Below are 24353 nucleotides of genomic sequence, written 5' to 3'. Positions count from 1 at the left end.
ACATTTAACATGCCTCTGCATGATTTATACTGGATCTTTAAATATTAAACGTAATCATTTTTGTGTTTTTAAATCGTTTTCTTAAGCCAGTATGTGCTAAAATGATCCTTTACAGAGTTACTGAAAATGTCACTCTGACCCCCACAGCTTGATGTAGCCAGAATACCACATTTGCAACTTCAGAGTGGCGAACCGCATGTTGCCTGCATGTTTTAGATCATGAACACAGCTGGTTTGTTTCATTTAGTGATGAACCACTCCTGTAGAAACTAATGAAGAACGAGGAGACATTTCAGCACTTAGATTAAGGTGTTAAGAAGACGAACGCACAACGAGGAGATAAGTTTCTCCGCCCTCTCGGTCTGCCAGGCAACGCCTCCTTGTGGTGCATTTTTTGACACAGGAAATGGGAGTGGAATAAGACTCTGGTAGGGGGTGACTTGCTCTTTAATAAACCATTCTGTGCCTTTATTGTGGCTTAATATGGATACCTTTATTTGATCTGTAATATACTTATCTTATCAGTATCTACTCTGTCACATAAACTCACATGTGTCTGTCCATCTTTAAGAGCAATTTTCATTCATTCATTTATTGAACTCAACTGTTGTTTGTCATTGAGACTATAATCTTTAAAATAAAGAGACAGGAAACAAAAGTTTCTTTATCTAGACCTGGAGAACCCTTTAAGACAAATTTCAGACATTAAAATCGTCACAGGAACCCTGTCAACAACCAACAGCATTATTGGCTTATTAATTAATTGATTAATTAATACAGTAACATTGTTAATAAACACGTTTTGTAGACTAATCAGTCTACTTTAATCACATCTTTCTAGGTGTTGATTTGTTTCCTGACATTTAAGAAATATTAGCTCCCCTTTGGCTTTCTGTGTCCAAAACTAAAACATGACAGACCTGGGATTAGGAGCACCGCTGTATCAATGAAACGGTCAACAAATTTCAAGTTATTTAATGAAACGAAAGGACACGTTGCTTATTGCATCTTGTTCCATGTAAATATTTATCTAAAAATAAGCTGGACACAAGGCGATCACTGTTTGTCTCTCCCCGTTTCCCAGCCTCACCTCCTCCTGATGTTTGGACATAAACAAACAGCTCTGGAGCCAAAGCAGAAAGAGAACCCAGACGGGCACACAGAGGGCCAGTATATTTATATATCAGGCTGCCTGTGGGAGTTTTGGTTCCCTTCACAGTGAGTCCTGCACCGTAGCATCCAGACATGGCTCTTTGGGTCCTACAGGTCTTCCTTGCTCTCAGCTTCTCTCTGCTCTGCTGCAGCCACGTTCTACGCCAAAAGAAAGGTGCTGTAATCAGACCGGCTAGAGGTAGCTCTGCAACACACCATTCATGGATAATGTGCTCTGTGTGTTGATGCCCATCTCATGTTATTCTTCTCCTCCTTGCTGAGGAACAGCTTTGGGTCCAAAGGAAAGTGATGTGATGACTGAGCTTGAGAAGCTGTGGCAGGAGGTGAACTCGCTGAAAGAGATACTGATGCTGCAGACAGGTAAAACCCACTTGAAATGCCTTTTTGAATGATTACAGAATAGAAAATCATAGATATGTAAATTCTGGACAGCGAAAATAAACCAACAAAGCAATGGCAAAGACGTGTGACCCTAAATTGATGTTTGAACTGTAAAAACATGGTTTAAAAAGCTAAGAAATAGCTTTTTTTTTTTTTTACTAATTATGTCCATTTGCATCTGTTACTTTTAACTTTTCCAACTTTTAAAGTAAAAATATGCTATTAGGATTTTTATATACTATATACTGAAGATGACATCAAGAAGTAATCCTCAAGCCCTACTTTTTGGAACATTTTCCATAAATGACAGGATTTCAAAATTCCCGTTTGCTCCCAGTAACCAGTAGAGGGCAACAAAAGCCATAATTGTAAATTTAAGCTTCATTAGATGCACATTTGGTTATAAACGGAGCAAACAGATCTCTTGAGGGGGAAACAAGAGAAACACATTGCAACAATTTAGATCTTTTCATCTCATTTCACTACTGAAACAATCCCTCTATGTTCTCAGTGTGCCTCAGGGGCTTCAAAGCCAACAGAAAGTGTTACCTCACAGTCGAGGAACCAAAACATTACCACGAAGCAAATGAAGACTGCATCGCTCAGGGAGGGACTCTCGCAACACCACGAGATGTGCTGGAGAACAACGAGCTGAGAGACTATGCAAAGAGAAGTGCCCCAGAGACCAGGGACTTCTGGATCGGTGTGGCAGACATTGTGAAAGAAGGCCAGTATGTGGACGTCAACAGCCTGCCAGTCAGTTACTTCAACTGGGATCGCTCCAAGAAGCAGCCAACGGGTACAAAGAGGGAGAGCTGTGTGGTGCTTTCAGTGGCTGCACAGGGAAAGTGGTACGATGAGGTGTGCAGAAGCCTGAAGAAGTACATCTGTGAATATATCATTCCCTAAAGTAAAACATGCACAAGAGTTTAAGGAGACGGGATGAAAGTGTTAGGTTACCAGTTTGTGACAGAAAGATGACTGTTGTGATTGTTTAGGCTGTCAGAAAACTACCAAAACACAGTACTTATCAAAAACATCAAGAAACATGAATTTCTCTTTAGTACAATGAAAAGGTCTCAGAGAAAGACCAATTTATGTGCAAAGATAACAAAATAAATATATAAAAGTTTCTTGTTTCTATTATTTTCGATTATTTTTTTGAGCCAGTTTCTGATCAGCAACAGAGTTTTTAATGTGAGATGATTCCTTTTGTGAGTGACTCTCCTTTCTGTCAGCAGTAACAAGCATCATCTGTAATTCATTCTTTTCTAGATGTTTGTTTCAGTGTCAGACTCTGTGTTGGAGCACTAAACAACATCTTTAGCATGCAATCTATGTTTCCTGTCTCAAAACTTAAGTTTATAACCAAACAGCGATGCAAGAGTCTCACGTCTCCAGATGACCTTTCTTTGGAACGTGGGAGAAAACCCAGATTATCCAGAAATAAACAGACTCACCAAAAACACAAGCAGAAAGGGACTCTTATCAAACCTTGAACCTTCCTGCTCTCGGGTGACAATGTGCTAAAATGTGTCACAATTTGCTCGGATATGCTGCAGCTGCAAACTGAAGGAAAGCCAAATATGTGGGAATGTGCAGTAACAGTTATTAAAAAAAATATGGTTTTCAGTACTCCCACATAAAGAATCAAATTCAAGTTTGCATGCTTATGGGCCTTTGTCGTGACTTTCACAGGAGCTAAGTGCTTGCCATGTAATCGGAAGGTTGCAGGTTCGAGCCCCGCTCAGTTTGTCGTTGTCATTGTGTCCTTGGCCAAACCCACCTTGCCGGCTGGTGGTGGTCGGAGTGGCCGGTGGTGCCTGTGCTCGGCAGCCTCGCCTCTGTCAGTGCGCCCCAGAGCAGCTGTGGCTACATCGTAGCTCATCCCCACCAGCGTGTGAATGTGTTTGTGAATGAGTGAATGACTGATTATGTTGTAAAGTGCCTTGGGCGGTTGAAGTATTACAGGCCATTACCATTTGTTGACTGAAAGATACAGACTTGTCAGTCACCCACGTTTGGTAGGGCATCAAACATTTGTACCAGATGTAATCAGAAGCACATCTTAACTCCAAATTGTTTATTATTATGAAGCTTGGACTTTTGATATTGATAGTTTTATAGTCTTTCGTGGAAGCAACCAACTTGATTTCATTCAGTCATTCTATCTGTTGTTTGTTCAACTACACACATTTAGAAAACCGGTTAAACAGGTTAAAATTAAAGCTAACTTGTATCTGAGTGTGCTTATTATGTTTTATCTGCCTACGACACAAAAACGCACCAACGTCACTGTACCCTTACTGTATGGTAACATAATTAACCATATAAGGTGATTTACCATATAAGGTGCAGGGTGTTCACAGAGTTAAATAAGGCAAATATCTTTAACGTAATGCTGAAAATTAAAAGAGCTGAATAAAAAAGTAAATAGTAATATGTAACTAGTAATAACAATGCAGTTTGTCTCTATTGACATGTTGGTTCTAGCAGAAACACATACATTTAGAGTCACCGTTCTGGGAAGACAAACTTCTGTGAAATATTAAATGTTGACTGTGAAAAATGAATAGCACTTTAGTTGATCTAGCCAAACAATTTTAGAATGACTCCCTAAACCTTCAATAACTTTTTAGCATCTCAGATCATAAAGGGCATCTGCTTGTTTATAGAACTCGTGGGGATAACATAAACATGAGTGTGACTTGAAGTATTTGTTTGTTTGACATTTATTAACAACATGCACTGCAGTGTATTAACAGTAGGGGTGTGCAATATTAGGTAATCTCACAATTCCAGCCAATTTAGATTCTGGGTCCTTCAATTTGGTTATTAAACTATTATCATGATTACTACGATTACCACTGTTTTTGATACATTTTGTCACAGTTTAGTTTTTGTCTCACGTCGTAGCTTTTTGATACTTTCAAATTAATTCAGCACACATTAAGTCACTGTGGGACTGTGAAGAACAAGCACCTTTTGGGTGAAGCGTTGCTTTAGTCAGCATAAAAAGCAAGTTATGGTAAAAATGATGACTGTGACAACCTTCCACATTTTGGTCATTTCCATTCACACAATAACAGTGGAAGAATCTTTGTGGGGGAAAAAATCTGCATTCCTTCCAGCTTCAATTAAAAAATTTACTGTTTGGATGTATTATTATTATTATTAAATGTTTCAAAAAGATGGCTTTGTTCGGGTTCACACCTTCACTTTGTTTATACTCATGATTTTATTTTCTACGTTTATCACTGCTATTGTTTTTCTGATGTTTTTATTGGTTAGAGGTATTTGCCCTGATCTTTATCATGTTGTACAGCGCTTTGTGATTTATATCTGTGAAAGGCGCTATATAAATAAACTTTTACTTACTTACTTACTTACTATTATGTATGAAAGGAAACACAAATCTGCTTTTTTGTAATGAATTTATTTTTGCTTTTGGCTAAGTTTTACGTACACAAATGCAAAGTTATGGAAACCCAGCCTCTGTTCTGTATTTTCAAAAGTAAGTTAAGCTTTATTTGCACACGTTATGTACCTCACACAATCTTAACGCTGGTAAAACAATGAAAATATGCTCTGACTCTAATATGCTGATGACTTTGCTCTGAGCTTGACAGCTTTAAATATGTGTATCTGTGTTTATCTTTGAGTATCCCAGCTCAGGTATTAATTATTACATTCTGTACTTTGACAAACCCCTGGCACTTTTTAAATAAACTTTGTCTATGTATTATGTTCCTATTAGTTTTTTGTGTTTGTTATGTTGGAAGTTGAAAATAAAGTTTATTTAAAAACATGATAGAAGCACGTTATGGAGTTGGTTAAAATAGTGATGAAGGGTCTTGTTGAGGAAACATGAATGGGTGCATTAAGTATAAAGACATGTATTGTTAAAAGTGGTGGGAACAGAAACATCCCAATATGCAGATTATTCTTTAAAATACAACAGCAGCTGTTCAGGTTTTACAATCTAACTTTTATAAATTATTTTGCACATTAAATAACTCACTTAATTTCTAACAAACTGTAATACACTTCCGTCTAGATAGAAGGTACCTGAAAGTAAATGGATCATAATCGTTTGATTATATGATATATTGGCCTGCCGTTATTGATAGAATGTGACGCCAAATCTCCTCGAGTGAAGTCTCGCGGAATAAAAACACCGGCCATTTTTCTCTATTTGTAGCAGCCAGGACAGCTTGAGTAGAGTATCGGAGAGTGTTACGATCACTTTGATAAGCGTACAACTTTTGGCAAGTGCATTTTTGGTGTCCATCCATCCAGACTTCCTACAAACTGAACACGAACCATGTTTGTGTTTACTGCTGCAAAGTTTTTTCGATGACATCCTTGTCTGGGTAGATGCTTGTCTAAACTGTCGTACAAATGGAAATGGTGCCTAGCGATGAGAACCAGTTCGTACCCAAAGAGGTGAGGTTACAACATGACCCTGTTCCGACCCCAGAGTTAGCCTCCTATCACCTTTTCGGATTATGCACATTAATTAAAGGAAAACTTTGTCACCACTTTATTTTAATGTGTCGTATCGTGGCTAACTCCAAGCTAACATACTTGAACGGCCTATCCTGACATGGCTAACCGCTAACAGTTAGCGGCTAGTTTCTTTCATCTAAAGCTTAGTGGATTTTTAAAAGCAGTTTGATATAAACAACAGCGAATGTTCTGCCATTTATCCATCACATTTAGCGTCTGATACTCCCAAACTTTAAACCTTCCTAAACGTTTGTGTTGACATTGCGTTCAAACATAGACGACATCTCAAATTTGTCAACATTTGTTAGCTAACTTGCATAACATTAGCTTGTGGGATTTGGCTATTTGACGTTGTTAGCTTTTTTAAAGCTGGTCTGATGCGACGACTCTGACATTAGATCCAGTAGTGTTTTAAAATTGACAAACCAAGCGCAAATATCTACAAAATTTATTTTGAATGACACACAGTAAAACTTGGCTTAAATCAAACGTTTATGAACGTATTTTAGTGAGCAGTTGACTCTTGACTTCCTAAGGTTCATGTGTGGTTAACGTAGAGTTTGTGCTGGTAAAATGGAAGTAGTCGAATGTGCGCCCTTTCTTCTTTAATATTCTCGGTAAACTTGCGTTTGGTGAAGATGAGGTAACATTTACTTTACTGTTTGGCGTAGTGACGAGATAAAAACACAATTTTATCTTAACAAAACGCACGCTGCTTTGTGATCGACCCTACTTTGTTGTAATCTTTCACAAAGGAGGAACTGTTTCTAGTATTTGGATGTGTTGTTGAAAGTCTGGAGGCCAACATGAATCTATTAAAGGGCTCTACTCGCATATTTGCATTCCGTTTATAGGATTCTTGAAACATCTGTCACTGTTTATTTATGTGGTTTTATTTCCTTTTCAACTTCATAAGCATAGACTCACATTTATTAGAAACACCAAGTTTTACAAAGAGCTAATTGATACACAATTATTTTTTATAAATATTCGTGCTTAACTTGCCCCTATTTGCCCACATTCATGTTAGATTAATAACGGTTTACACAAGAAGGATGACTTGTGTTTGTGTGAAGTATACTTTTAACTTTTTATACAACAACTTGGGCATATAAGGGAAATAACAAAAAAATTGTAAACAAACCGTCTTACCTGCCATATATGATCTTAGTTACCGTTGGTGGTTACTGTATCATTTTTCCACCTTGTTCCACTGAAGCATGCTTGCTTTAATCCATTTTTGGATTTAAGGAGGTTCGTGTTACCTCTGTAAGGTTAGGCAGCTTCAAATGCTCCAAATAGAGATTTAAATGACACACAGCTGTATGGAATTTTGTTACAGGACAATCTGATGATAGATTACTTTTACAGGGACAACATGGGACAATGTTGCTGTTGAGATCTTTTAAAAACTGACACTTGAGCAGGTGTTGTATATTGTCCTGACTTGAATACTTGACTGAGTGATACAGTTTGAATTTTTGCTCTAAAACAAAGTATATAGTTAATAAAGTTGGGTTTTTATTGTTATAACAGCTTTTTAGGTTTGTCGGGGTGTTTTAACGGCAGAAAATGGTTTAATTTAGAGACCAAGAAGACTTTTGGATTATACCCTCAACTCAAATAAATTATTTAAAGCATGTTCAGCTTTGATTACACATTTTCTGAGGTATAGTTTTAGCAAGTGATGTCACTGAATCAGTTTTTTCTTTATTATTCTTGTTCTCACTGTTTCTCCATCACATGATGTAGGGCATTGACCCTGATGACAAATCCACTTGAAAAAAAAACCTTGTTTCTCTGTTTCAGCTTGCTGAATTCTTGCATTGTCACCTTGTAATATGCCCGTGCATAAGAGAAGGGAAAACAAACCTTTAATGATGGAAAACTGAAATAACCGATACTACAGTGCATCTACGTTTTTAGATGTGCAAATACTGATTTGTATTTTACGTACACGACTTTGGTTTCATGTCAGCACCTTGTGATTATATCCAAGGTAAAAATAACATTTAATCTCATAATACACTCGTGTGTTGTCAGCTGCAGCTTCTTTTTGCGACCGGCCAGTCACTTTTTGCCAAGATTACAAGCTTCTCAAAGAAGCGCCGAAAACAGAAATGGCAGAAGTAATAAATTAATTCAATACTAATTCAATACTATGTTATAAGTTCCCCGTGATTCAGTATTCTTTATCCCCGATTTGATTTTTATGAGGATTGTGAAGCTTTTTTAAAAAGTGTTTTAAACTACCCTTCATTCCACCTGTCCACGTGTGATTAGGACATGTTTTGGAGGAGCAGACAGAAGGTTTGTGATGAAATTAAGAGGATTTCTCAGGTGTGTGTGTGTGTGTGTAATGTGTCCTAAAGCATGGTGTTTAACATACGCATGAAGAGCACTAGAGACAAATTGTAAAGTGTGAATTTTGTGATTAAAATTAGTTTACAATACTTGATTTTCAGTGCTGGAAGCTGGTCCATAAGTAAAATTCAAATTCTGCACCTTACCCTAATAAACGACGGCTCAGAAAATGGTCCTAAACTTCAGTGGTTGGTCCAAAGCTTACCAAGTAGCTGCTTTTCAGTATCTGCATGCCTATCTGCTACGGTGCAAATCGCAAACCAGTCGAAAAATGTGGAATGTTTTGCTAACTGTAGTAACAAGTAACTTCTTCTTCTAACAGCTGTTCCACTGGAAAAGCAAAGGTCTTTGTGTTTAACTGGAGAGCCTAACATGACTCAGCAAATTCATACAGACATTAAGATTGTGAATAATTTAGGAGAAATGTGACTGTGCGTTAGATGAAGTGTGCCTGTGTTTTCATGTTTTTGGAAGGATAATATTGTCCCTTGTTACAACAATGTTTTGATGATTAATCACTTTTGTCTCTTATTTCTATGCACTTTTTAAAAAAGTGCATAGAAATCCCAGTAATCACGTTTCATAAGTCTTTTCAGAAGGCCATAAAATTATAATGCTTTAATAAACTACGATGGTGCAATAAAACAGGAATAGATTTCACGATACAGCCATTATTTAGTCATAGTTCCTCCATGTCACGGCTGTATGATTATTAATTAACAAATCTCCTCCGTCCAGCTTACTAGAGCTGCTTCCTTTTTTTGATTCTCAGATCCAGAATGCGGCCGAGGAGCCCAGAGTGCTGTGTATAATTCAGGACACCACCAGTGCAAAAACGGTCAACGAGAGGCTGACTCTCAACCTGCCTGCTTCCACTACTCTTTCCAAACTTCATGAGGACGTTGCACACAAAGCCGGATATGTGAATGACACCTTTGACCTCACCTGGGCAAACATTACAGACATGGTGAGAAAATTCACCGACTTTATAGATTTACAAAGCTGCACTGAGTAAATGTGGATCTCAACTCTGTTCTTGGATCGGCGATTTGAGCGATTTGAGCCTAGTCCTGTCATGTACCGAAGTTAGCGCTGACTCTTAGATTACCTCAGATTATTTCATCTATGTGTGACTGTAGAGAGTTTTATGAACAGATAAACAAAATGGTCAAAATTAAAAAGAAAAGTGGCTATGACTAGTTTTTTGGTAGAAAACTGTCAAATTGATCGAGTTTGGTCAACATCTCGTTATTTTAAGTGTTTTCTTTGTGGAAAAAGCCTCTCTTTGTCTTCTCAGAGCGTGTCCGTAGTCATCCGAGTCAAAGTAGTCACAATAAACACACTGGTTTCCTGGGGAATTTCAGAATTGTTTGTTTTTTTCATCTTTTGTAGCACAAATCATCAATACCCCTTGTAAAAAATGTAGTGTGAGTGTGTTTCAGAAAGCGTAGGCTGTTTTGTTTTTCAGCTTAAGTATTTTAAATGTATTTTCTGTAACTACCAACAAAAATAACAGCAGATGTAGTAGAAGTGTTATAGTTTGTTTTTAGTTTTCCTTGTTTTTTGTTGACATTTTCCAGAAAAATGTTAGGATAAAGTTTTTTCGTAACTTTAGAATTGACTCTGAAAAAACACGATCATTAAAACTTTAACAATCTGATAAGTCAAGAATATTCACAGTTTATGTTGTTGTTTTAGCCTTCAGTTGACACGAATGTTGTTTATTTCTCATTGTAGTTATTGAATATGTGTAGAAAATGGTGTTTAAACAAGTATCAAAAACAGGAGAAACATAGGAGTTTGTTTTGTTGTACGTAATATTCCTTTTTCCTTAAATGAGCCCAAGCTAATCCTGCTGCTGACCCAGGCCAAAGCCCAAGTGCCTGTTATCTTTCTGAGTAGGTCAGTGGATTAAGCTACTGTTTCCACTGCAGCACTTCTTTGCTCGTCCTCAGCTTGCCCAATGGAAGACGTCTCCGTATCATCCTCACAAATGGCTTTGTCCATGCTCATCAACACAGGCTAATCTTTCCTACGTTTATATTGTATACAATACTCCTTTATTATAATTATTTTCCACTGAAAACCCTTTATGTAACACATTGCCTAAGATTGTTGTTTCTCTGCTTTCCCCTCGAGGCACCGCTGGAACACAACAGTGAGATGTCCCTCTCAGATTCTGGGTTTGAGCCCGGTAAGAAAAATTTCCTTCAGCTCACAGATAAAGATGGAGAGCAGCCACGGGTTGTGTCGGTGAGTTATGCAAGATTACCAGATTCAGTTCCCTGCTTCTTAAACATTCTTAAAAAACAAAACAAGATATTTTAGTGAAGACAAGCTTTTTTTTTTAATGCAGGAAGAGTCAGGAACAGCGGACAGCAGCGGACTGGATGACAGTTCTCAGGAGCGTTTTATTGGGCCTCTACAGAGAGATGGCAGTGCATGTGGCAGCGGCGACTACAGCAGTCCATCCTACTCCTACTCGTCTATTCTCAGCAAATCTGATACAGGTGAGAGTTTACCGCCTATTGAAAAGGCAGTCCCAATCACTTTTGCCTTCATCATGTCACCACTTGTCTCTCTCTTATCCTGCAGGTTATGTTGGCTTGGTTAACCAAGCTATGACGTGCTATTTGAACAGTCTCCTGCAAACACTTTACATGACCCCAGAATTCAGAAATGCGCTCTACAAGTAAGGCACCATGCCAGTATGTTACTGTAAAACATGTAAGAATAAAGAAAACACCTTTGAATTCATAAATGTGCAACTTTAGCTGGGAGTTTGAAGAGTCAGAGGAGGATCCAGTTACCAGTATTCCCTATCAGCTGCAAAGACTGTTTGTTCTGCTGCAGACCAGTAAGAAGCGAGCGATTGAGACCACTGATGTGACGCGGAGCTTCGGCTGGGATAGCAGCGAGGGTGAGTTTTGCACTCTCTTGTGACCAAAGACACATGGTTTGTCTGCGTAAAAGAGCATGTGCTTTTGTCTCCTTTTTTGTTTAGCTTGGCAGCAGCATGATGTCCAGGAGCTGTGCAGAGTCATGTTTGATGCCCTAGAGCAGAAGTGGAAGCAGACTGAACAGGTACGAGAAAGATATGATTTTCTTCTCTATAAGATGGCTCTTGTTTTAGTGTTTATATTTGTACTGCTGGTCTGCACACGAAGAAAGTCAATGCTTGTGAACTCTTGACATAAGTCTCCTACAGTTTACACCGTTCCAACTATTAACAAAATAAGCATTTAACAGTTTCATTACACTATTTTATTGTTCAAGGACTAGATTCTCCTAAGTGTTTCTTTTTTTATTATCTGGTGCTTTTTATATTGACCATGGGGCATTTGATTGAAAGGTTAGGGAACCAGTTTGACATTACACACTGTTATTATTAAATGATTATCTAGATAACCAGGATTAACACAATTTTTGATGCATTTTTTTGAATGTTTAGATTTTTTTTACTTTTCACATCATAGCTTTTTTGTACTTTCAAATAATATAATAATAATAAAACTGAACACAAATCCAACATTACCCAATACTCTGCTTTTCTGTGGTTTTTTAAGTGTTCAGTAGTGTCTTGCCCCTCCCCCCGTTCAGTAACTTCTGTCGGGAGCGTTGACAACCCGACACAACCCTGTTCTGCTAGTCCTGATCTGTTTGCTTTTTCATTGGTTTCAGTCTCTTAACAAAAACAAGATCATATGCGGTGTATCGGGGCAAATGATGATTTTACGGTCTGTAAATGGACTCATTCATAGAAAGAAACTAACCTTAGAGGAAGCTGGAAATTATGGAAATCAAGAGAAGATGGTTAAATATGTGATAATGACATTTTTCTTTGGTTTAAAACAACTTTCCTATAAAATTAAACTGTTTCATTTATCTGTTTTCATGGTTTCACATAGTTTTATTTAGTATAGGAATGCATTCTGGAGAGAAAAATAGTGGGGAGTAATGCTGAGGAAACCAGTTTGTCATGCCTCTATGTCCTCAGGCTGATCTGATCAACCAGCTGTACCAAGGAAAGCTGAAGGATTACGTTCGCTGTTTGGAGTGTGGCTACGAGAGCTGGAGAATTGATACTTACCTGGACATCCCTCTGGTGATCAGACCCTTTGGAGCCAGCCAGGCCTACGGGAGTGTGGTGGGTTTTTCTTTTAATTCCTCAACAATAAACTTGATTATCGTATCAAAGAGACTCGATTTGCATTTAATACTTTACCCTTAATGCTAATGTGAATGCATTGGAAGGCAAGATTTTTTAATTATTAGTCTACATATTGGTGCAAACAGATGGGTTTGTTTCCACAGGAGGAGGCTTTGCAGGCATTCATCCAGCCAGAAACTCTGGATGGACCCAACCAGTACTTCTGCGAACGCTGCAAAAAGAAGTGTGACGCGCGAAAGGTCAGCATGCTGAAAATGGGACAGGAATAATAAGAGACAACTGTGTCCTTTATTCTTTCTTTAATAGAAACTTTTTATTCAGGGTCTGAGATTTCTGCACCTTCCTTACCTGCTGACCTTACAACTGAAAAGGTTTGATTTTGACTACACCACCATGCATCGCATCAAGCTTAATGACCGCATGGTGTTCCCCGAGGAGCTGGATATGAGTCCATTCATCGATGTGGAAGATGAGGTGAGCGCAGCCACCACTCTCTCTGATTTAGATCAGATTAGTGACCCTTCAGCATAGTCAACATTTGGTTGATTAACCAAGATGTAATTATTTCTGTCATTATGTGATGAGGGAGGTGATGAAACAAGCTGTCAGTGGCATAAGTGTGTCAGAGCTCATATATTCCAATTCCAATTTTATTTATAAAGCGCATTCAACAAGGCCTTACAACCAAACAAGGTGCTGTACACTAAAAATGTTAGTTAATTAAACCGGCGTTATACATTCATGTAGAACAGAGATAAAAGATAAAAAGGAAATACAACAAAATTCCTAAAACTAACAGTTAAAAATCAATAAAACACAGGGAGAATAAAAAATAAGAAAAACATTTTAAAAAAGAACCTCAATAATACGGAAGTTGATATTGTGAATTCCATTTTTAAACAATGTAGTTGTAAGTGATGTTCATAATTATGTGGTATACGCTAGGTTGAAGTAGTGAGTTTTCATGCGTATAGAGGCTAGCAGTAGCGTAACCCATAAGCATTCACCGCCCAAGGGCCTCATCTATACAACTTGGCATGGAATCTTTATGAAAACTACTCATGCTCAGTAAAAATGATTAATTTACTGTTTTTCCCACCTGTGAAACACTGTTTATGCACGGATGCACCTAATTCTTGCTTTTTAAATCACGCTCTTCCTAGAAAGTTTCTCAGGTGATTTGGGATCACATCCCACCTCTGACACGACATTCTGCCATAAATGGTCATTGCAAACCGAATGAATATTCTGCACATTCATAAGCTGGCTGATGCAGTCGCCATGGCAACCAAGGGGTGTAGAAAACCCAATTTTCACTGAAACTGAAATCAATGTAAATCAATCTTTGATCACCTTCATTATCTGCTGTTTTTTCTGTTAATCATAAAGTTTATGCTGTAAGTGACTTATGAGATTTTCAGACACCGTTGTGTGTGCCAGCACAACGATGAGGCCCTTAACCCAGGTGGCGTTTGCTAAGTCTAACTCACCGTAAACAGTTTTTAATATTTTTAAACACGGTGCATGTCTAAAAAAGGGTGCACTTCTCTGTAAAAGTTTCATATTTCAGAAAGTGAAACTATTATCTACATTCAGTAAAGAGAGTGAAATATTACAAGCTTTTATTTCTCATCATTTTGATGATTATGAAAACCCAAATTCATTGTCAATTTTTAAGAGAATTTCCAGGCTCTACTGTGTTCTAGCTGTATTTATTTCTGGTTTTAACTGTTCAGGCATTACTGTGTCCTGACCACGTGACTCAGTGGTGATTGTTAGTGTTCATCCTGCCACCGCCAATAACCAGCCTGGATTTTCTTCTCCGTCTTATCTTGTTGAACATTCTGCTTGGCGCTTTTGAATTTCTGTCATCAGGGCTTCACATAAGTTGTTGTTGAAAATCTTCATTGGTTTTAGAAGTCACCTCAGACAGAGAGCTGTACTGATAGTGGAGCAGAGAATGAAGGCAGTTGCCACAGCGACCAAATGAGCAATGACTTCTCCACTGATGACTGTGTGGATGAGGGCATCTGCTTGGACAGCACCAGCAGCACGGAGAGGGCGCTGAAGCCAAAGGTAACCATCTTTCCCACATAACTTGTTCATTTATTTGATCATCATCAACATGAGGAAAAAGTACTTGAACTGGCAAAAGATCTTTCTGTATTGCTATCTGGTGGGTATTCTGCTACACTCAAAAAGTAAGAAAAAAATGCTAACAAGTGTTAAAAAAAGCTGATTGCCGAGATTTGAGCGATAAATACGAGCTTCTTATTCACACAGGGTTTATGATTAAAAGAATCCGGTGATCACGAGTTGCAGTAATCTGGGAAGAACTGTGATTCAGATCATGAATTATAATTCTAGTTTGAGAGATGAGTTACAAGATCTTTTGTCTGGGTTGTTATTGTTCTGATTTTACACTCCCTACTCCGACACATCTAAACATCACTGTCCATCAATAGCTCAACTCTAAATGTGGCTTAAATTTCCTCTGATGTGTTGAGAACTAAAAGTTGCAAATTGTTACAGCTCTGCAACGACATCACGTCAACAAACTCTACAGCTTTTATCTAAATGACCTTCTGCTTTTGCTTCTCAGAGCTTGTTGACCTTTGAGCTGTTCTCCGTCATGGTCCATTCAGGGAGCGCTGCTGGGGGCCACTACTATGCTTATATCAAGTCTTTCAGCGATGGCCAGTGGTACAGTTTCAACGATCAACACGTTAGCAAGGTCAGCTCTTCTGTTCTCCTGCGTAAGAAAAAGCCTGTTTCTGTCATTATTTCACTGTTTTTGTGCTTTGGTCCTTTCATGTGTGACAGATCACCCAGGATGATATCAGGAAGACATATGGGGGGTCATCGGGGAGCAGAGGCTATTATTCTAGTGCCTTTGCAAGGTCAGTGGTCTTATTTTGTGCATCTGTGTTCAAAAAGGGAAATCAGATCTTACTTTATAACTTCTCTATTATATTTTTGTTTTTCTCCCAACAGCTCGACAAATGCGTACATGCTGATTTATAGACTGAAAGACCTCTCAAGGAATACGAGTAAGACATCTTGTATTAACCGTAGAAGCAGTCGTATCATTAGATTCCTAATGTTCTTAATCCAGTTTAAAAGATTTTAGCCATACAATAAAGACCAGTTATTGAGTAGTTCCTCCTCAGTCTCCCACTGGGACAGCCCTCCAGGGCACACTCAGAACTTTCTGAAGGGATTATGTTATTTATTCTAGTCTGGGAATGTGTTGGTATCCTTGAGAATGTGTTCAGGAACAAAGATGTCTGGATTTCTCTCCTGGATCTGTTACTTCTCTGACCTGACCTTGGATAAGCAGCAGAAGATGGACCGATGGAGTTGCAGACAAAGACAGGCACCGAGCAGTCAGGAGGAGATCATTTAGGATCCATAAACATCTCCAACATCTTTCTGTGGTTCTAAATTCACACATTCTCCAACTAAAGGAGACCAGTAGTAAATCCTGCCTACTACCAGGTCTCCTCTTAGTTAATATGCTTTCCTGGTCAGCGATCATTATAGTGTGGCAATTTTTACATATAACTTTTATGAATAATTTTCTGTGACATGACTTTCTCTGTTATACGTACAACACAGGTCTGTTTAGTTGTGTCCTGAGCTTTAATAACACCAGTAAATGTAGCACGTGTTTCGTCTGCAGAGTTTCTAGCTGTGGAAGATTTCCCAGAGCACATAAAGAGTTTGGTTCAGAAGGAGAAAGAGTCTGAAGAGCAAGAGAAACGCCAGAGGGAGATCGAACGCAATACTTGCAAGGTACAGATCTTTGGATTGGTTCAGCATGAATGAAAACCGTCCGACCTGCTCAAGCTTATTTCTGTCTTTAGATCAAGCTTTTCTGCATGCATCCTGTGAAGATGATGGTGGAGAGCAAGCTGGAAGTTCACAAGGACAGAACTCTCAGGGAAGCGACAGAAATGGCCTACAAGGTCTGTTCTAGCTTGGATTTTTGTTTTGTCTCAACTACTAATGTTATGTTCAGCAGAGTCATGCTGTGCATCCAAGTCTATATTCAAACAGCATTCAGAAATGGAGCTCAACACAAAGAAAAGATGTGAATCCTCAAGTACAAAAGAAACTTCACATGATGTTGTTTTGGGTGATATTTTTGTGGACTTCAGCTGATGGAGCTGGAAGGAGCCGTCTCACTGGACTGCTGTCGCTTGGTGAAGTATGATGAGTTCCACGAGTATCTGGAGCGATCGTATGAAGGGGAGGAAGACACTCCGATGGGGCTCCTCCTCGGCGGAGTCAAGTCCTCGTACATGTTCGACCTCCTGCTAGAGACACGCAGGCCAGAGCAGGTGTTCCAGCCTTACAAACCTGGAGGTTGGTGATTTGCTCCTCTAATATTTTGCCGTGACCAAAACATTTTAGATGTAAAAGAATTGTTGGTTTTTTATTGCTGCAGAAGTGATGGTGAAGGTTTTTATTGTTGATCTGAAGACCGAGACCATTACCCCTCCAGTCAGCGTTCGAGCGTACCTGAACCAGACAGTCACCGAGTTCAAACAGCTTATTGCACAGGTTTCTGTATCTTCTCAGTCTTTATACTGGTTTATTTCTTCATATGGTAATGAATAGTTTTTCATTCTAATTTTGGATTATTGCTTGTTTTTTCCCTCCCCAGGCTACGGGGCTTTCTGCAGAGACCATGCGAGTGGTCTTGGAGCGCTGCTATAATGACCTCCGGCTTCTCTATGTTCCAAATAAGACGCTTAAAGCTGAAGGATTCTTCAGGAGTAACAAGGTCTGCCATTTTTTATGTTTGTCTCAAAGTTTGATAGTATGTTAAAACTCATATATACAAGTATTTTTTTTTTACATTAACATGGAATCTGTTAACTTTCCTCAGGTTTTTGTGGAGAGCTCTGAGTTGGCGGATCATCAGGTTGTGTTCACTGACTCACTCTTGTGGAAACTGTTGGATCGTCATGGGAATACGATCCGGCTGTTTGTCTTACTACCTGAACAGTCTCCTGGTGCTCTGACCAATAGAACTGTTTGCCAAAAGGCAGGAGAAGACACCGACGGTCCCTTAGAGGGGTCAAAGGGCAACAGGAAATCTGTGGAAGCTATCCTGGAGGAAAGCACAGAAAAGTTAAAGAACTTGTCTCTGCAGCAGCAAGGCTCCAGCACTAGCGACAGCCAGAAAAGTCCTGACACCAGCGACTTTGAGCATATTGAATCCCCGACCCAAGAGGCCCACTCAAACTCTTCTCTGTGCGTGGCCGCAGACAACAGAGGGTTGGAGAACCGGATCAGAGCCACGCCCGGCAGCAGCGGAGGGGCCTCCTCCGACACAGAGAACCCATTTGTTTGCGAGGAACGGTCAGACTCTGAGGTGAACAATGATCGTAGCACAAGCTCAGTGGACAGTGACATCCTGAGCTCCAGCCACAGTAGCGACACGCTGTGCAACGCCGACAGCGGCCCCATTCAGCTGGCCAACGGCCTGGATTCACATAGCATCACAAGTAGCCGACGCTCCAAAGCTCACGAAGGCAAAAAAGAGACGTGGGACACAGCTGAAGAGGACTCCGGGACGGACAGCGAGTACGACGACAACGGGAAGAGCAAAGCAGAAGCTCAGTACCTGTACTTCAGAGCGGAGCCATTTTCTCAGGACGAAGCTTCGTGGGAAACACAAAAATGTACACAGCTCTTTTGTTTATGACATATTTGAAAAGATAATTCCGTTTAAATCAAGTATTATTATCCTAACCCAGGACTAGTGTAAAAGGAGGCTATAATTTCAGCTAGTAGCTAAAAAACACAGAGCTTTATCGTTCCTATCGTTTTCTTACAGGGAAAGATTGTAAATTGCTTTTTCATGTCATCTCTCTCAGGTCTAGTGGTCCACGTGGACAAGAGGATAACATTAGCAGCATTCAAACAGAAGCTGGAGCCTTACGTAGGAGTAGTGTCGTCCCAGTTCAAGGTGTTTCGGGTTTATGCCAACAACCAGGAGTTTGAGAGCGTACGGCTGAACGAGACACTCTCGTCCTTCTCTGATGATAACAAGGTCAGAGCGGCTTGTTCAGGATGTATCTGAGGCGGGAATTGGCGTGTGATGGTGCTAATATCTGACTTACGATTTCTTTTAGATTACTATTCGACTCGGAAGAGCCCTGAAAAAGGGTGAATACAGAGTTAAAGTGTATCAGCTCATGGTGAATGAACCAGAGGTAAGACCTGGACACTCATTCAATGATTGTATAGCATTTAATAGCCGATAGATTTATTTTTTATTCTTACATGTTATTGTTTGCTCAGCCCTGTAAGTTCCTTGTGGACACGGTGTTTGCCAAGGGCATGACTGTCAGACAGTCCAAGGAGGAACTGCTTCCTCAGCTAAAAGAGCAGTGTAAGCTAGACCTCAGCGTCGACAGGTACTGTTAGCCGCCAAGCTAATGTTGGCCGAGTCACGTTTTCCCGATGAGAACTTTGTAAACGGCTCTTGTGTGTTTGTGTGTGTGTGGTTAGAGTTCGTCTCAGGAAAAAAACCTGGAAGAATCCAGGCACCGTCTTTCTGGATTACCACATCTACGAGGAAGACATCAGCATTTCCTCCAACTGGGAAGTTTTCTTGGAAGTCCTTAATGGTAACTTATCCCCTTCAGTTTTGTTTCTTTTCAGAATAAATTACCGTAAATCCTCGAATACAGGCCCGGGCCTGTATTTGACTCAAGCTCATCAAGCTCCAGGCCTTTATTGGAAGGAGGACCAGAATTAGAGGCAGGCCTCAATTTCTATTTGAGTAAAATGAACTAATGGTTCGCTGGAGTTTTTGACAATTAATATTGAGCCCACATTTTCAAAGTTAAACACATTTCTTTTAACAACGGTAGTTTTTGCTTCAGCCCTCTCCCCCCTCCCCCTGCACAGCGGCCTCAAACTCACTGATGCGCCTGCAGCCTCTCAGAGTTCCTGCTGCTCTAAACATTAAAATAATTATTTCATTTTCTGTTCCTCACTTCTGATTACCTTCAATGGTGTCTGTTTGTTGCAACAACCAGGTACAAAAACTAACTTGTTTTATTTGACTATTTTTCTGTCCTGCCTGTTTATTATCTTCCTGCATCTCCTCTCAATCCTAAAGAAAAACTGCTACCTGGGTTCATATTTATTCACCTTATGAGTTACCTTTGAACTGCAGTTCTAAAAGATCTACCGACCGCAAAAACAGCGGAATGCTCGCCGGCCACGGGAGGCAACGCGCTGTGCCAGAGCGTCGGTACTGACACCCGCCGTAAAACGAACATTTAACCAAATTGTGACATTTACCCTCTTGCAATTTAACATTCCCCTCACCCCCATCCTAACCTTAACCAGCTTGCGCATGCAAAGCTCTGATTGTTGACGCGCTCCTGACATCTGCGTCCTGAGCACGGCCACAGTAACATCAAATCAGGTGTCGCCACCTCAAAAACTAATTTAACACGCGATCGTTCATGTCGGCTCATTTCCTTTTATGTTTTCTGTCTTTTATTCTTTTATTTGTGCCTGATGCGTTTCGCTGCTGTGGATCGGGGCGCATCACCTGTCATCTGCTGACAGCAGGCTGCTGTCTTTTCCGTGGACTGCATCTTGCCGGTCATTATCACGTGACAGCGACTAGTCGATGACAGGCATAAAAAGTCACTATAGAGCGGTGAAGTCGACTAGTGACTAGTTCATACAACCCCTACTGCTCCCCAGAGTGTTCTGCAGCATAATCAGCACGTTCTCTTTGAACTTGATATCAAATTTTCGCCTCCTCTTCGCGTCCGCACGGTTAAAGTTACCCTCGCGGTCTATCACTGGCAAATCAAAAGTGAGACGGATGACACAACCGCCCCCGTACTTGCTTGTTACCACATTCCACCCGGCCACAATAAAAAACCGGCCATTATCCACCTCCGCCGACTCCGACACCAGCCAAAATATGATACCCGGCAGTTAATTAAATACAGGCTAATATTAGAGGATTTACGGTAGAAATGTTTTTGGTTAGACAGGTGTAAATGTTTAAGGTCAATGGTGTTGCTTCTCAAGAAACTATTTAACTCAATTATTTCTTGTCAGAATATGACAAAAAGTTTGACATCTGCAATTATATATGTAGTCTTCAGGAGAACGATCCATTACCTACATCTTCTTTTTTAGACCCAGAGAAGATGAAGTCCATGTCTCAGCTAGCTGTTCTGACTCGAAGGTGGAGTCCAGCTACGATGAAACTGGGACCTTTCCAGGAGGTGATTCTGGAGAGCAGCAGTGTTGACGAACTCAAAGAGAAGGTATTACTTCACAAAATAAGGGTGTTTTATTATTATTATTACTAATATTATGTCATATTTGTTTACATTTGAGTGATTTTGGTTTGAAGTACAGATTCATGCACAACTTTTAAGGGAGAATGAATCTCTGCATTTCACTCAGAAACCTGGTCATTCATGTATTTTTTGTTAAATTGGACCAAGTTTTCCTAAAGAGAATATTATAAAGGCTTGAAATAAGTAGGGTTGTCACGGTAACCAGTGTAGCGGTAAACTCCGGTAAAAAAGTTGACAATAATAATAACCGTCTTGTTTTAAAAAAAATATATTATCTCAGTGGATTACTGTGGCTGCGGTGTAGGCGCGGTGACCCTTACCAAACACCGTATCATCTGCTGAAGTTGCCAGCGGCACATGCGCACTTTGTTGTTTACAACCAAAACTTCCTTGAAGCTAAAGCTGAAATAATGGCTAAAGAGCATTCAGCGTCTCCATGACGGCAGTCCTGGAGACGGCAGTGCGCAGGACATTTTTTATCCCTCAAAGAAGACAAAGTGGGAAGTACGGGCATTTTTTGGATATTTGAAGAATGCCGAGGGAGTTGATAGAAGACGGCTATCCTGTTTGCAGCACATGCAGAAAAAGTGTCTGTGAAAGGCAGCAACGCTTCAAATCTCATGACACATCTGCATGACCATCACCCATAACTCTACAGTCAACGCAAGGCAAGCTAACGTTAGCATTTTAGCTAAAATGCGTGGTCCGATGATTTGGGTTGAGGGAGAATGCAACGAGTCGCTATATAAAGCAGCCGCAGCGCCGCTACCTGCATATAAACCGTGTCGCGGACACCCCCATGTTGAAATGACGCTATGCATTACGGGGCTTCCAGGGGCAGATAAGAGTTGGTCTCTCTCCGAGAATAATTATGAATTTAACAATGATTACTGCCTGATGACATTTTCCCAAATCTGCAAAGCTCACTGGAAGGACACAAACCGAGGACAATATTTTCCTGATATAGGGTTTATTACTCAAGTAAGGGTAAAAAAGGATCTGATTAGAAGGCTACTTGAGTACTGAGTGTTATCTGATCTAATATTTTTAAAATGACGACATCAAACATACAACAAATAAGAAGTTATGGGCAAATATTGGTATTTTAAAGACTAAAGGGAAAATATGTAAACAAATAAACAACATAATTACAAAATAACAAATTGTAGGTAAAATTTAGACACGAACTGAGGACAATATTTTCCTGATATACAGGGTTTAGTTTCCTGAAAATTTAACACTTTTAAAAAATGCCGCGATAATACTGAAAACCGTGATAATTTTGGTCACAATAACCGTGAGGTTAAATTTCACACCGTGACAACCCTAGAAGTAAGTAATTTTAATGGATCAACTCGCAAGGAATATTAGAATCTGACCTTTTTTTTTTTAACAATCACAAGTGTCGCCACCTGCTGGTCGTTTAGCAACAACACAGGTTTCAAAGTCATGTTTTTGTTTTGCAGCAATCTCATCAAGTTGGCGTTGAGTCACACTCACTCTTCATGCTTGCATCACTGCTTATTTTTACAGGTGAAAACTTTTGATTATCAGTAATAAAATATCTTGCTGAATTTTTTTTGCAGCTTAGTGAAGTCAGTGAAGTTCCTCTTGAGAATGTGGAGTTTGCAAAGGTAAGAAGATATTATTATGTCACATGGTACAATAATAACATTTTTTTGTGTTCCTGCACTGATCAGCTTGCTGCATTTTCTCTCCAGGGTAGAGGAACTTTCCCGTGTGATATATCCGTGCTGGAGATCCATCAGGATTTGGACTGGAACCCCAAGGTGTCGACTCTCAACGTGTGGCCTCTTTACATCTGTGACGACGGAGCCGTGGTGTTCTACAGGTAACAGGGTTGGGGTTTACATAAAATGTTGGCTGTCGTTTCTAAACTGAGATCTTTGTTTGAACAGGGACAGCAGGGAAGAACCTCTGGAGCTCTCGGAGGATGAGCGTAACGAGCTCATGAAGAAGGAGAGTAGTCGACTGCTCAAAACAGGACATCGTGTCAGCTACTCTCCTCGAAAAGAAAAGGCTCTCAAGATCTACCTGGATGGCGGCCCCGTGAGAGACCCGGGACAGGACTGAAGAGCGGGGAATGACTCTTGGTGACTGTAATCGTCCAGCTGCTGCAGGAGAGCAGCCAGGCGTTGGGACTCTGATTGTCGAGCCCAGTAGTGACTTGGAAGTCCAGCAGCACTGTGAGGCAGATGAGCTCTCACCCCCTCTCAGAGCCCCAGGGCTGGCTCAAAAACCCTGCTGTGCACTAGAGTGTGTTGTACTGTAAAGTTTAAAGGGAAAGTACAAACGCTGTTCTCACAGGAAAGAAGAATTCTGTATTGACAAATCATTTGAAATAAAAAGCTACAGATGTGGAGATGGTAGGACAGAGTGGGCTGAAAGGCATCCATCCTGTCTTTGTGAGTCTTCAATGTTCTTTCAAATCAGGCACTTTGGCTCCTCTCGTGTGTTAATTGTTAATTCTCCGTTTTGGGGGGAAAATGTGTGAATTCTGACTCATCTGTGGCCATCCTGTGACATCACTGATCTCACCTTTTGAGCACGGCTCTGTCAGAGGTCACTCTCATCCAGCTTTCCTCAGTCACCTGACTAAAACATACCTCCTGCTCTCTTCGTCACTGATTTGATGGAGAGAGACAAAAGATTTTAAGTAATGAGGATTTCTGACGTGAAAGTTGTCTTTTGGCTCCTGTAAGAGTGATGTGCTGTTATGGGTCATCCTTAATGCTGCTCTTTATGCTTTGTAGCAGTTCTGCCTCTGGTCACATCACCTCTTCTTGATGTGTCCTTTTTAATTTAAAGACATGAAGCAAAACCAGGAATTGTTTCTGCTTTGGTGTAAACTAATAAATTATTGCTTCCAACTGCTGCTGCTTGACAAACTGATGACAGAGGGTGTAGAAACCCTACAGGACTTTGTCGACATCCTGGCTGTTCCAAACTTTGGATGTTGCCACCAGCTGTTTACTGTAGATCAATTGTGCCGTATCCCGGTCCTGGCAGCCATCCATGTTTTAGTTGTTTTCCTGCTCCAACATCCGGGATTCAGTGGTTGAATCACCTGTTCAGCAGCTCATCAGGCTCTACAAAACCTGTTAATTTAAATGTTAGTCATCCGCTGATTAAAATGCAGTGTTTTTGGAGCAGAGAAATCACCAAAACATGCTTGACAGTGACCCTCCAGGACCAGGATTGGGCGCCTGTGTCTGTAGATGCACCAACGTCAGTTTTTGTTTAATTTCTTTGAGATATTTTATGTAAAAAAGGTAAAAATTATTTTAGAAATAAATGAAAGTGCTATCTAGAGAGAAAGAAAAAGCTTTACCCTAGTGATAATCAAAATTTTTATCTATTTATCGAGTCCTCCAATGTCA

General features: G+C 40.0%; 2 protein-coding genes across 5 annotated transcripts; both read left to right on the top strand.

Moving 5' to 3' along the window:
* The first annotated feature begins 19 nt into the window (after nucleotides 1-19).
* clec3a (C-type lectin domain family 3, member A) lies at nucleotides 20-2686 on the top strand. 2 transcript variants are annotated; one of them, XM_054732136.2, is made up of 3 exons: nucleotides 20-1327; nucleotides 1441-1533; nucleotides 2066-2686. In XM_054732136.2, exons 1-3 carry the CDS (start codon nucleotides 1246-1248, stop codon nucleotides 2461-2463), a joined length of 573 nt encoding a protein of 190 aa, XP_054588111.1. In that variant the 5' UTR covers nucleotides 20-1245; the 3' UTR covers nucleotides 2464-2686. The 2 variants fall into 2 exon arrangements, with proteins under 2 accessions (XP_054588111.1, XP_015808443.1); XM_015952957.3 differs by having other exon boundaries at nucleotides 20-1351.
* A 3080-nt stretch (nucleotides 2687-5766) lies between these two features.
* usp47 (ubiquitin specific peptidase 47) lies at nucleotides 5767-23335 on the top strand. Of its 3 annotated transcripts, none has more exons than XM_070554544.1 (28): nucleotides 5767-6000; nucleotides 9200-9394; nucleotides 10567-10680; nucleotides 10784-10937; nucleotides 11023-11119; nucleotides 11202-11347; nucleotides 11432-11511; nucleotides 12425-12574; nucleotides 12742-12837; nucleotides 12920-13072; nucleotides 14519-14674; nucleotides 15201-15332; nucleotides 15422-15498; nucleotides 15593-15648; nucleotides 16281-16393; nucleotides 16465-16566; nucleotides 16759-16966; nucleotides 17049-17164; nucleotides 17268-17387; nucleotides 17493-18291; nucleotides 18487-18662; nucleotides 18745-18825; nucleotides 18914-19029; nucleotides 19124-19242; nucleotides 20786-20916; nucleotides 22539-22586; nucleotides 22674-22804; nucleotides 22872-23335. In XM_070554544.1, exons 1-28 carry the CDS (start codon nucleotides 5956-5958, stop codon nucleotides 23044-23046), a joined length of 4086 nt encoding a protein of 1361 aa, XP_070410645.1. In that variant the 5' UTR covers nucleotides 5767-5955; the 3' UTR covers nucleotides 23047-23335. The 3 variants fall into 3 exon arrangements, with proteins under 3 accessions (XP_070410645.1, XP_015808438.1, XP_070410646.1); XM_015952952.3 differs by having other exon boundaries at nucleotides 14516-14674; XM_070554545.1 differs by lacking the exon at nucleotides 5767-6000 and adding an exon at nucleotides 8118-8373 and having other exon boundaries at nucleotides 14516-14674.
* The last annotated feature ends 1018 nt before the right edge of the window (nucleotides 23336-24353 follow it).

The sequence above is a fragment of the Nothobranchius furzeri genome, chromosome 9 (genome assembly GCF_043380555.1).
Source record: "Nothobranchius furzeri strain GRZ-AD chromosome 9, NfurGRZ-RIMD1, whole genome shotgun sequence".
NCBI classification, from domain to species: domain Eukaryota; kingdom Metazoa; phylum Chordata; class Actinopteri; order Cyprinodontiformes; family Nothobranchiidae; genus Nothobranchius; species Nothobranchius furzeri.
The sequence above is the reverse complement of the archived record's forward strand: the minus strand, read 5'-3'. Positions and strand labels throughout refer to the sequence as shown.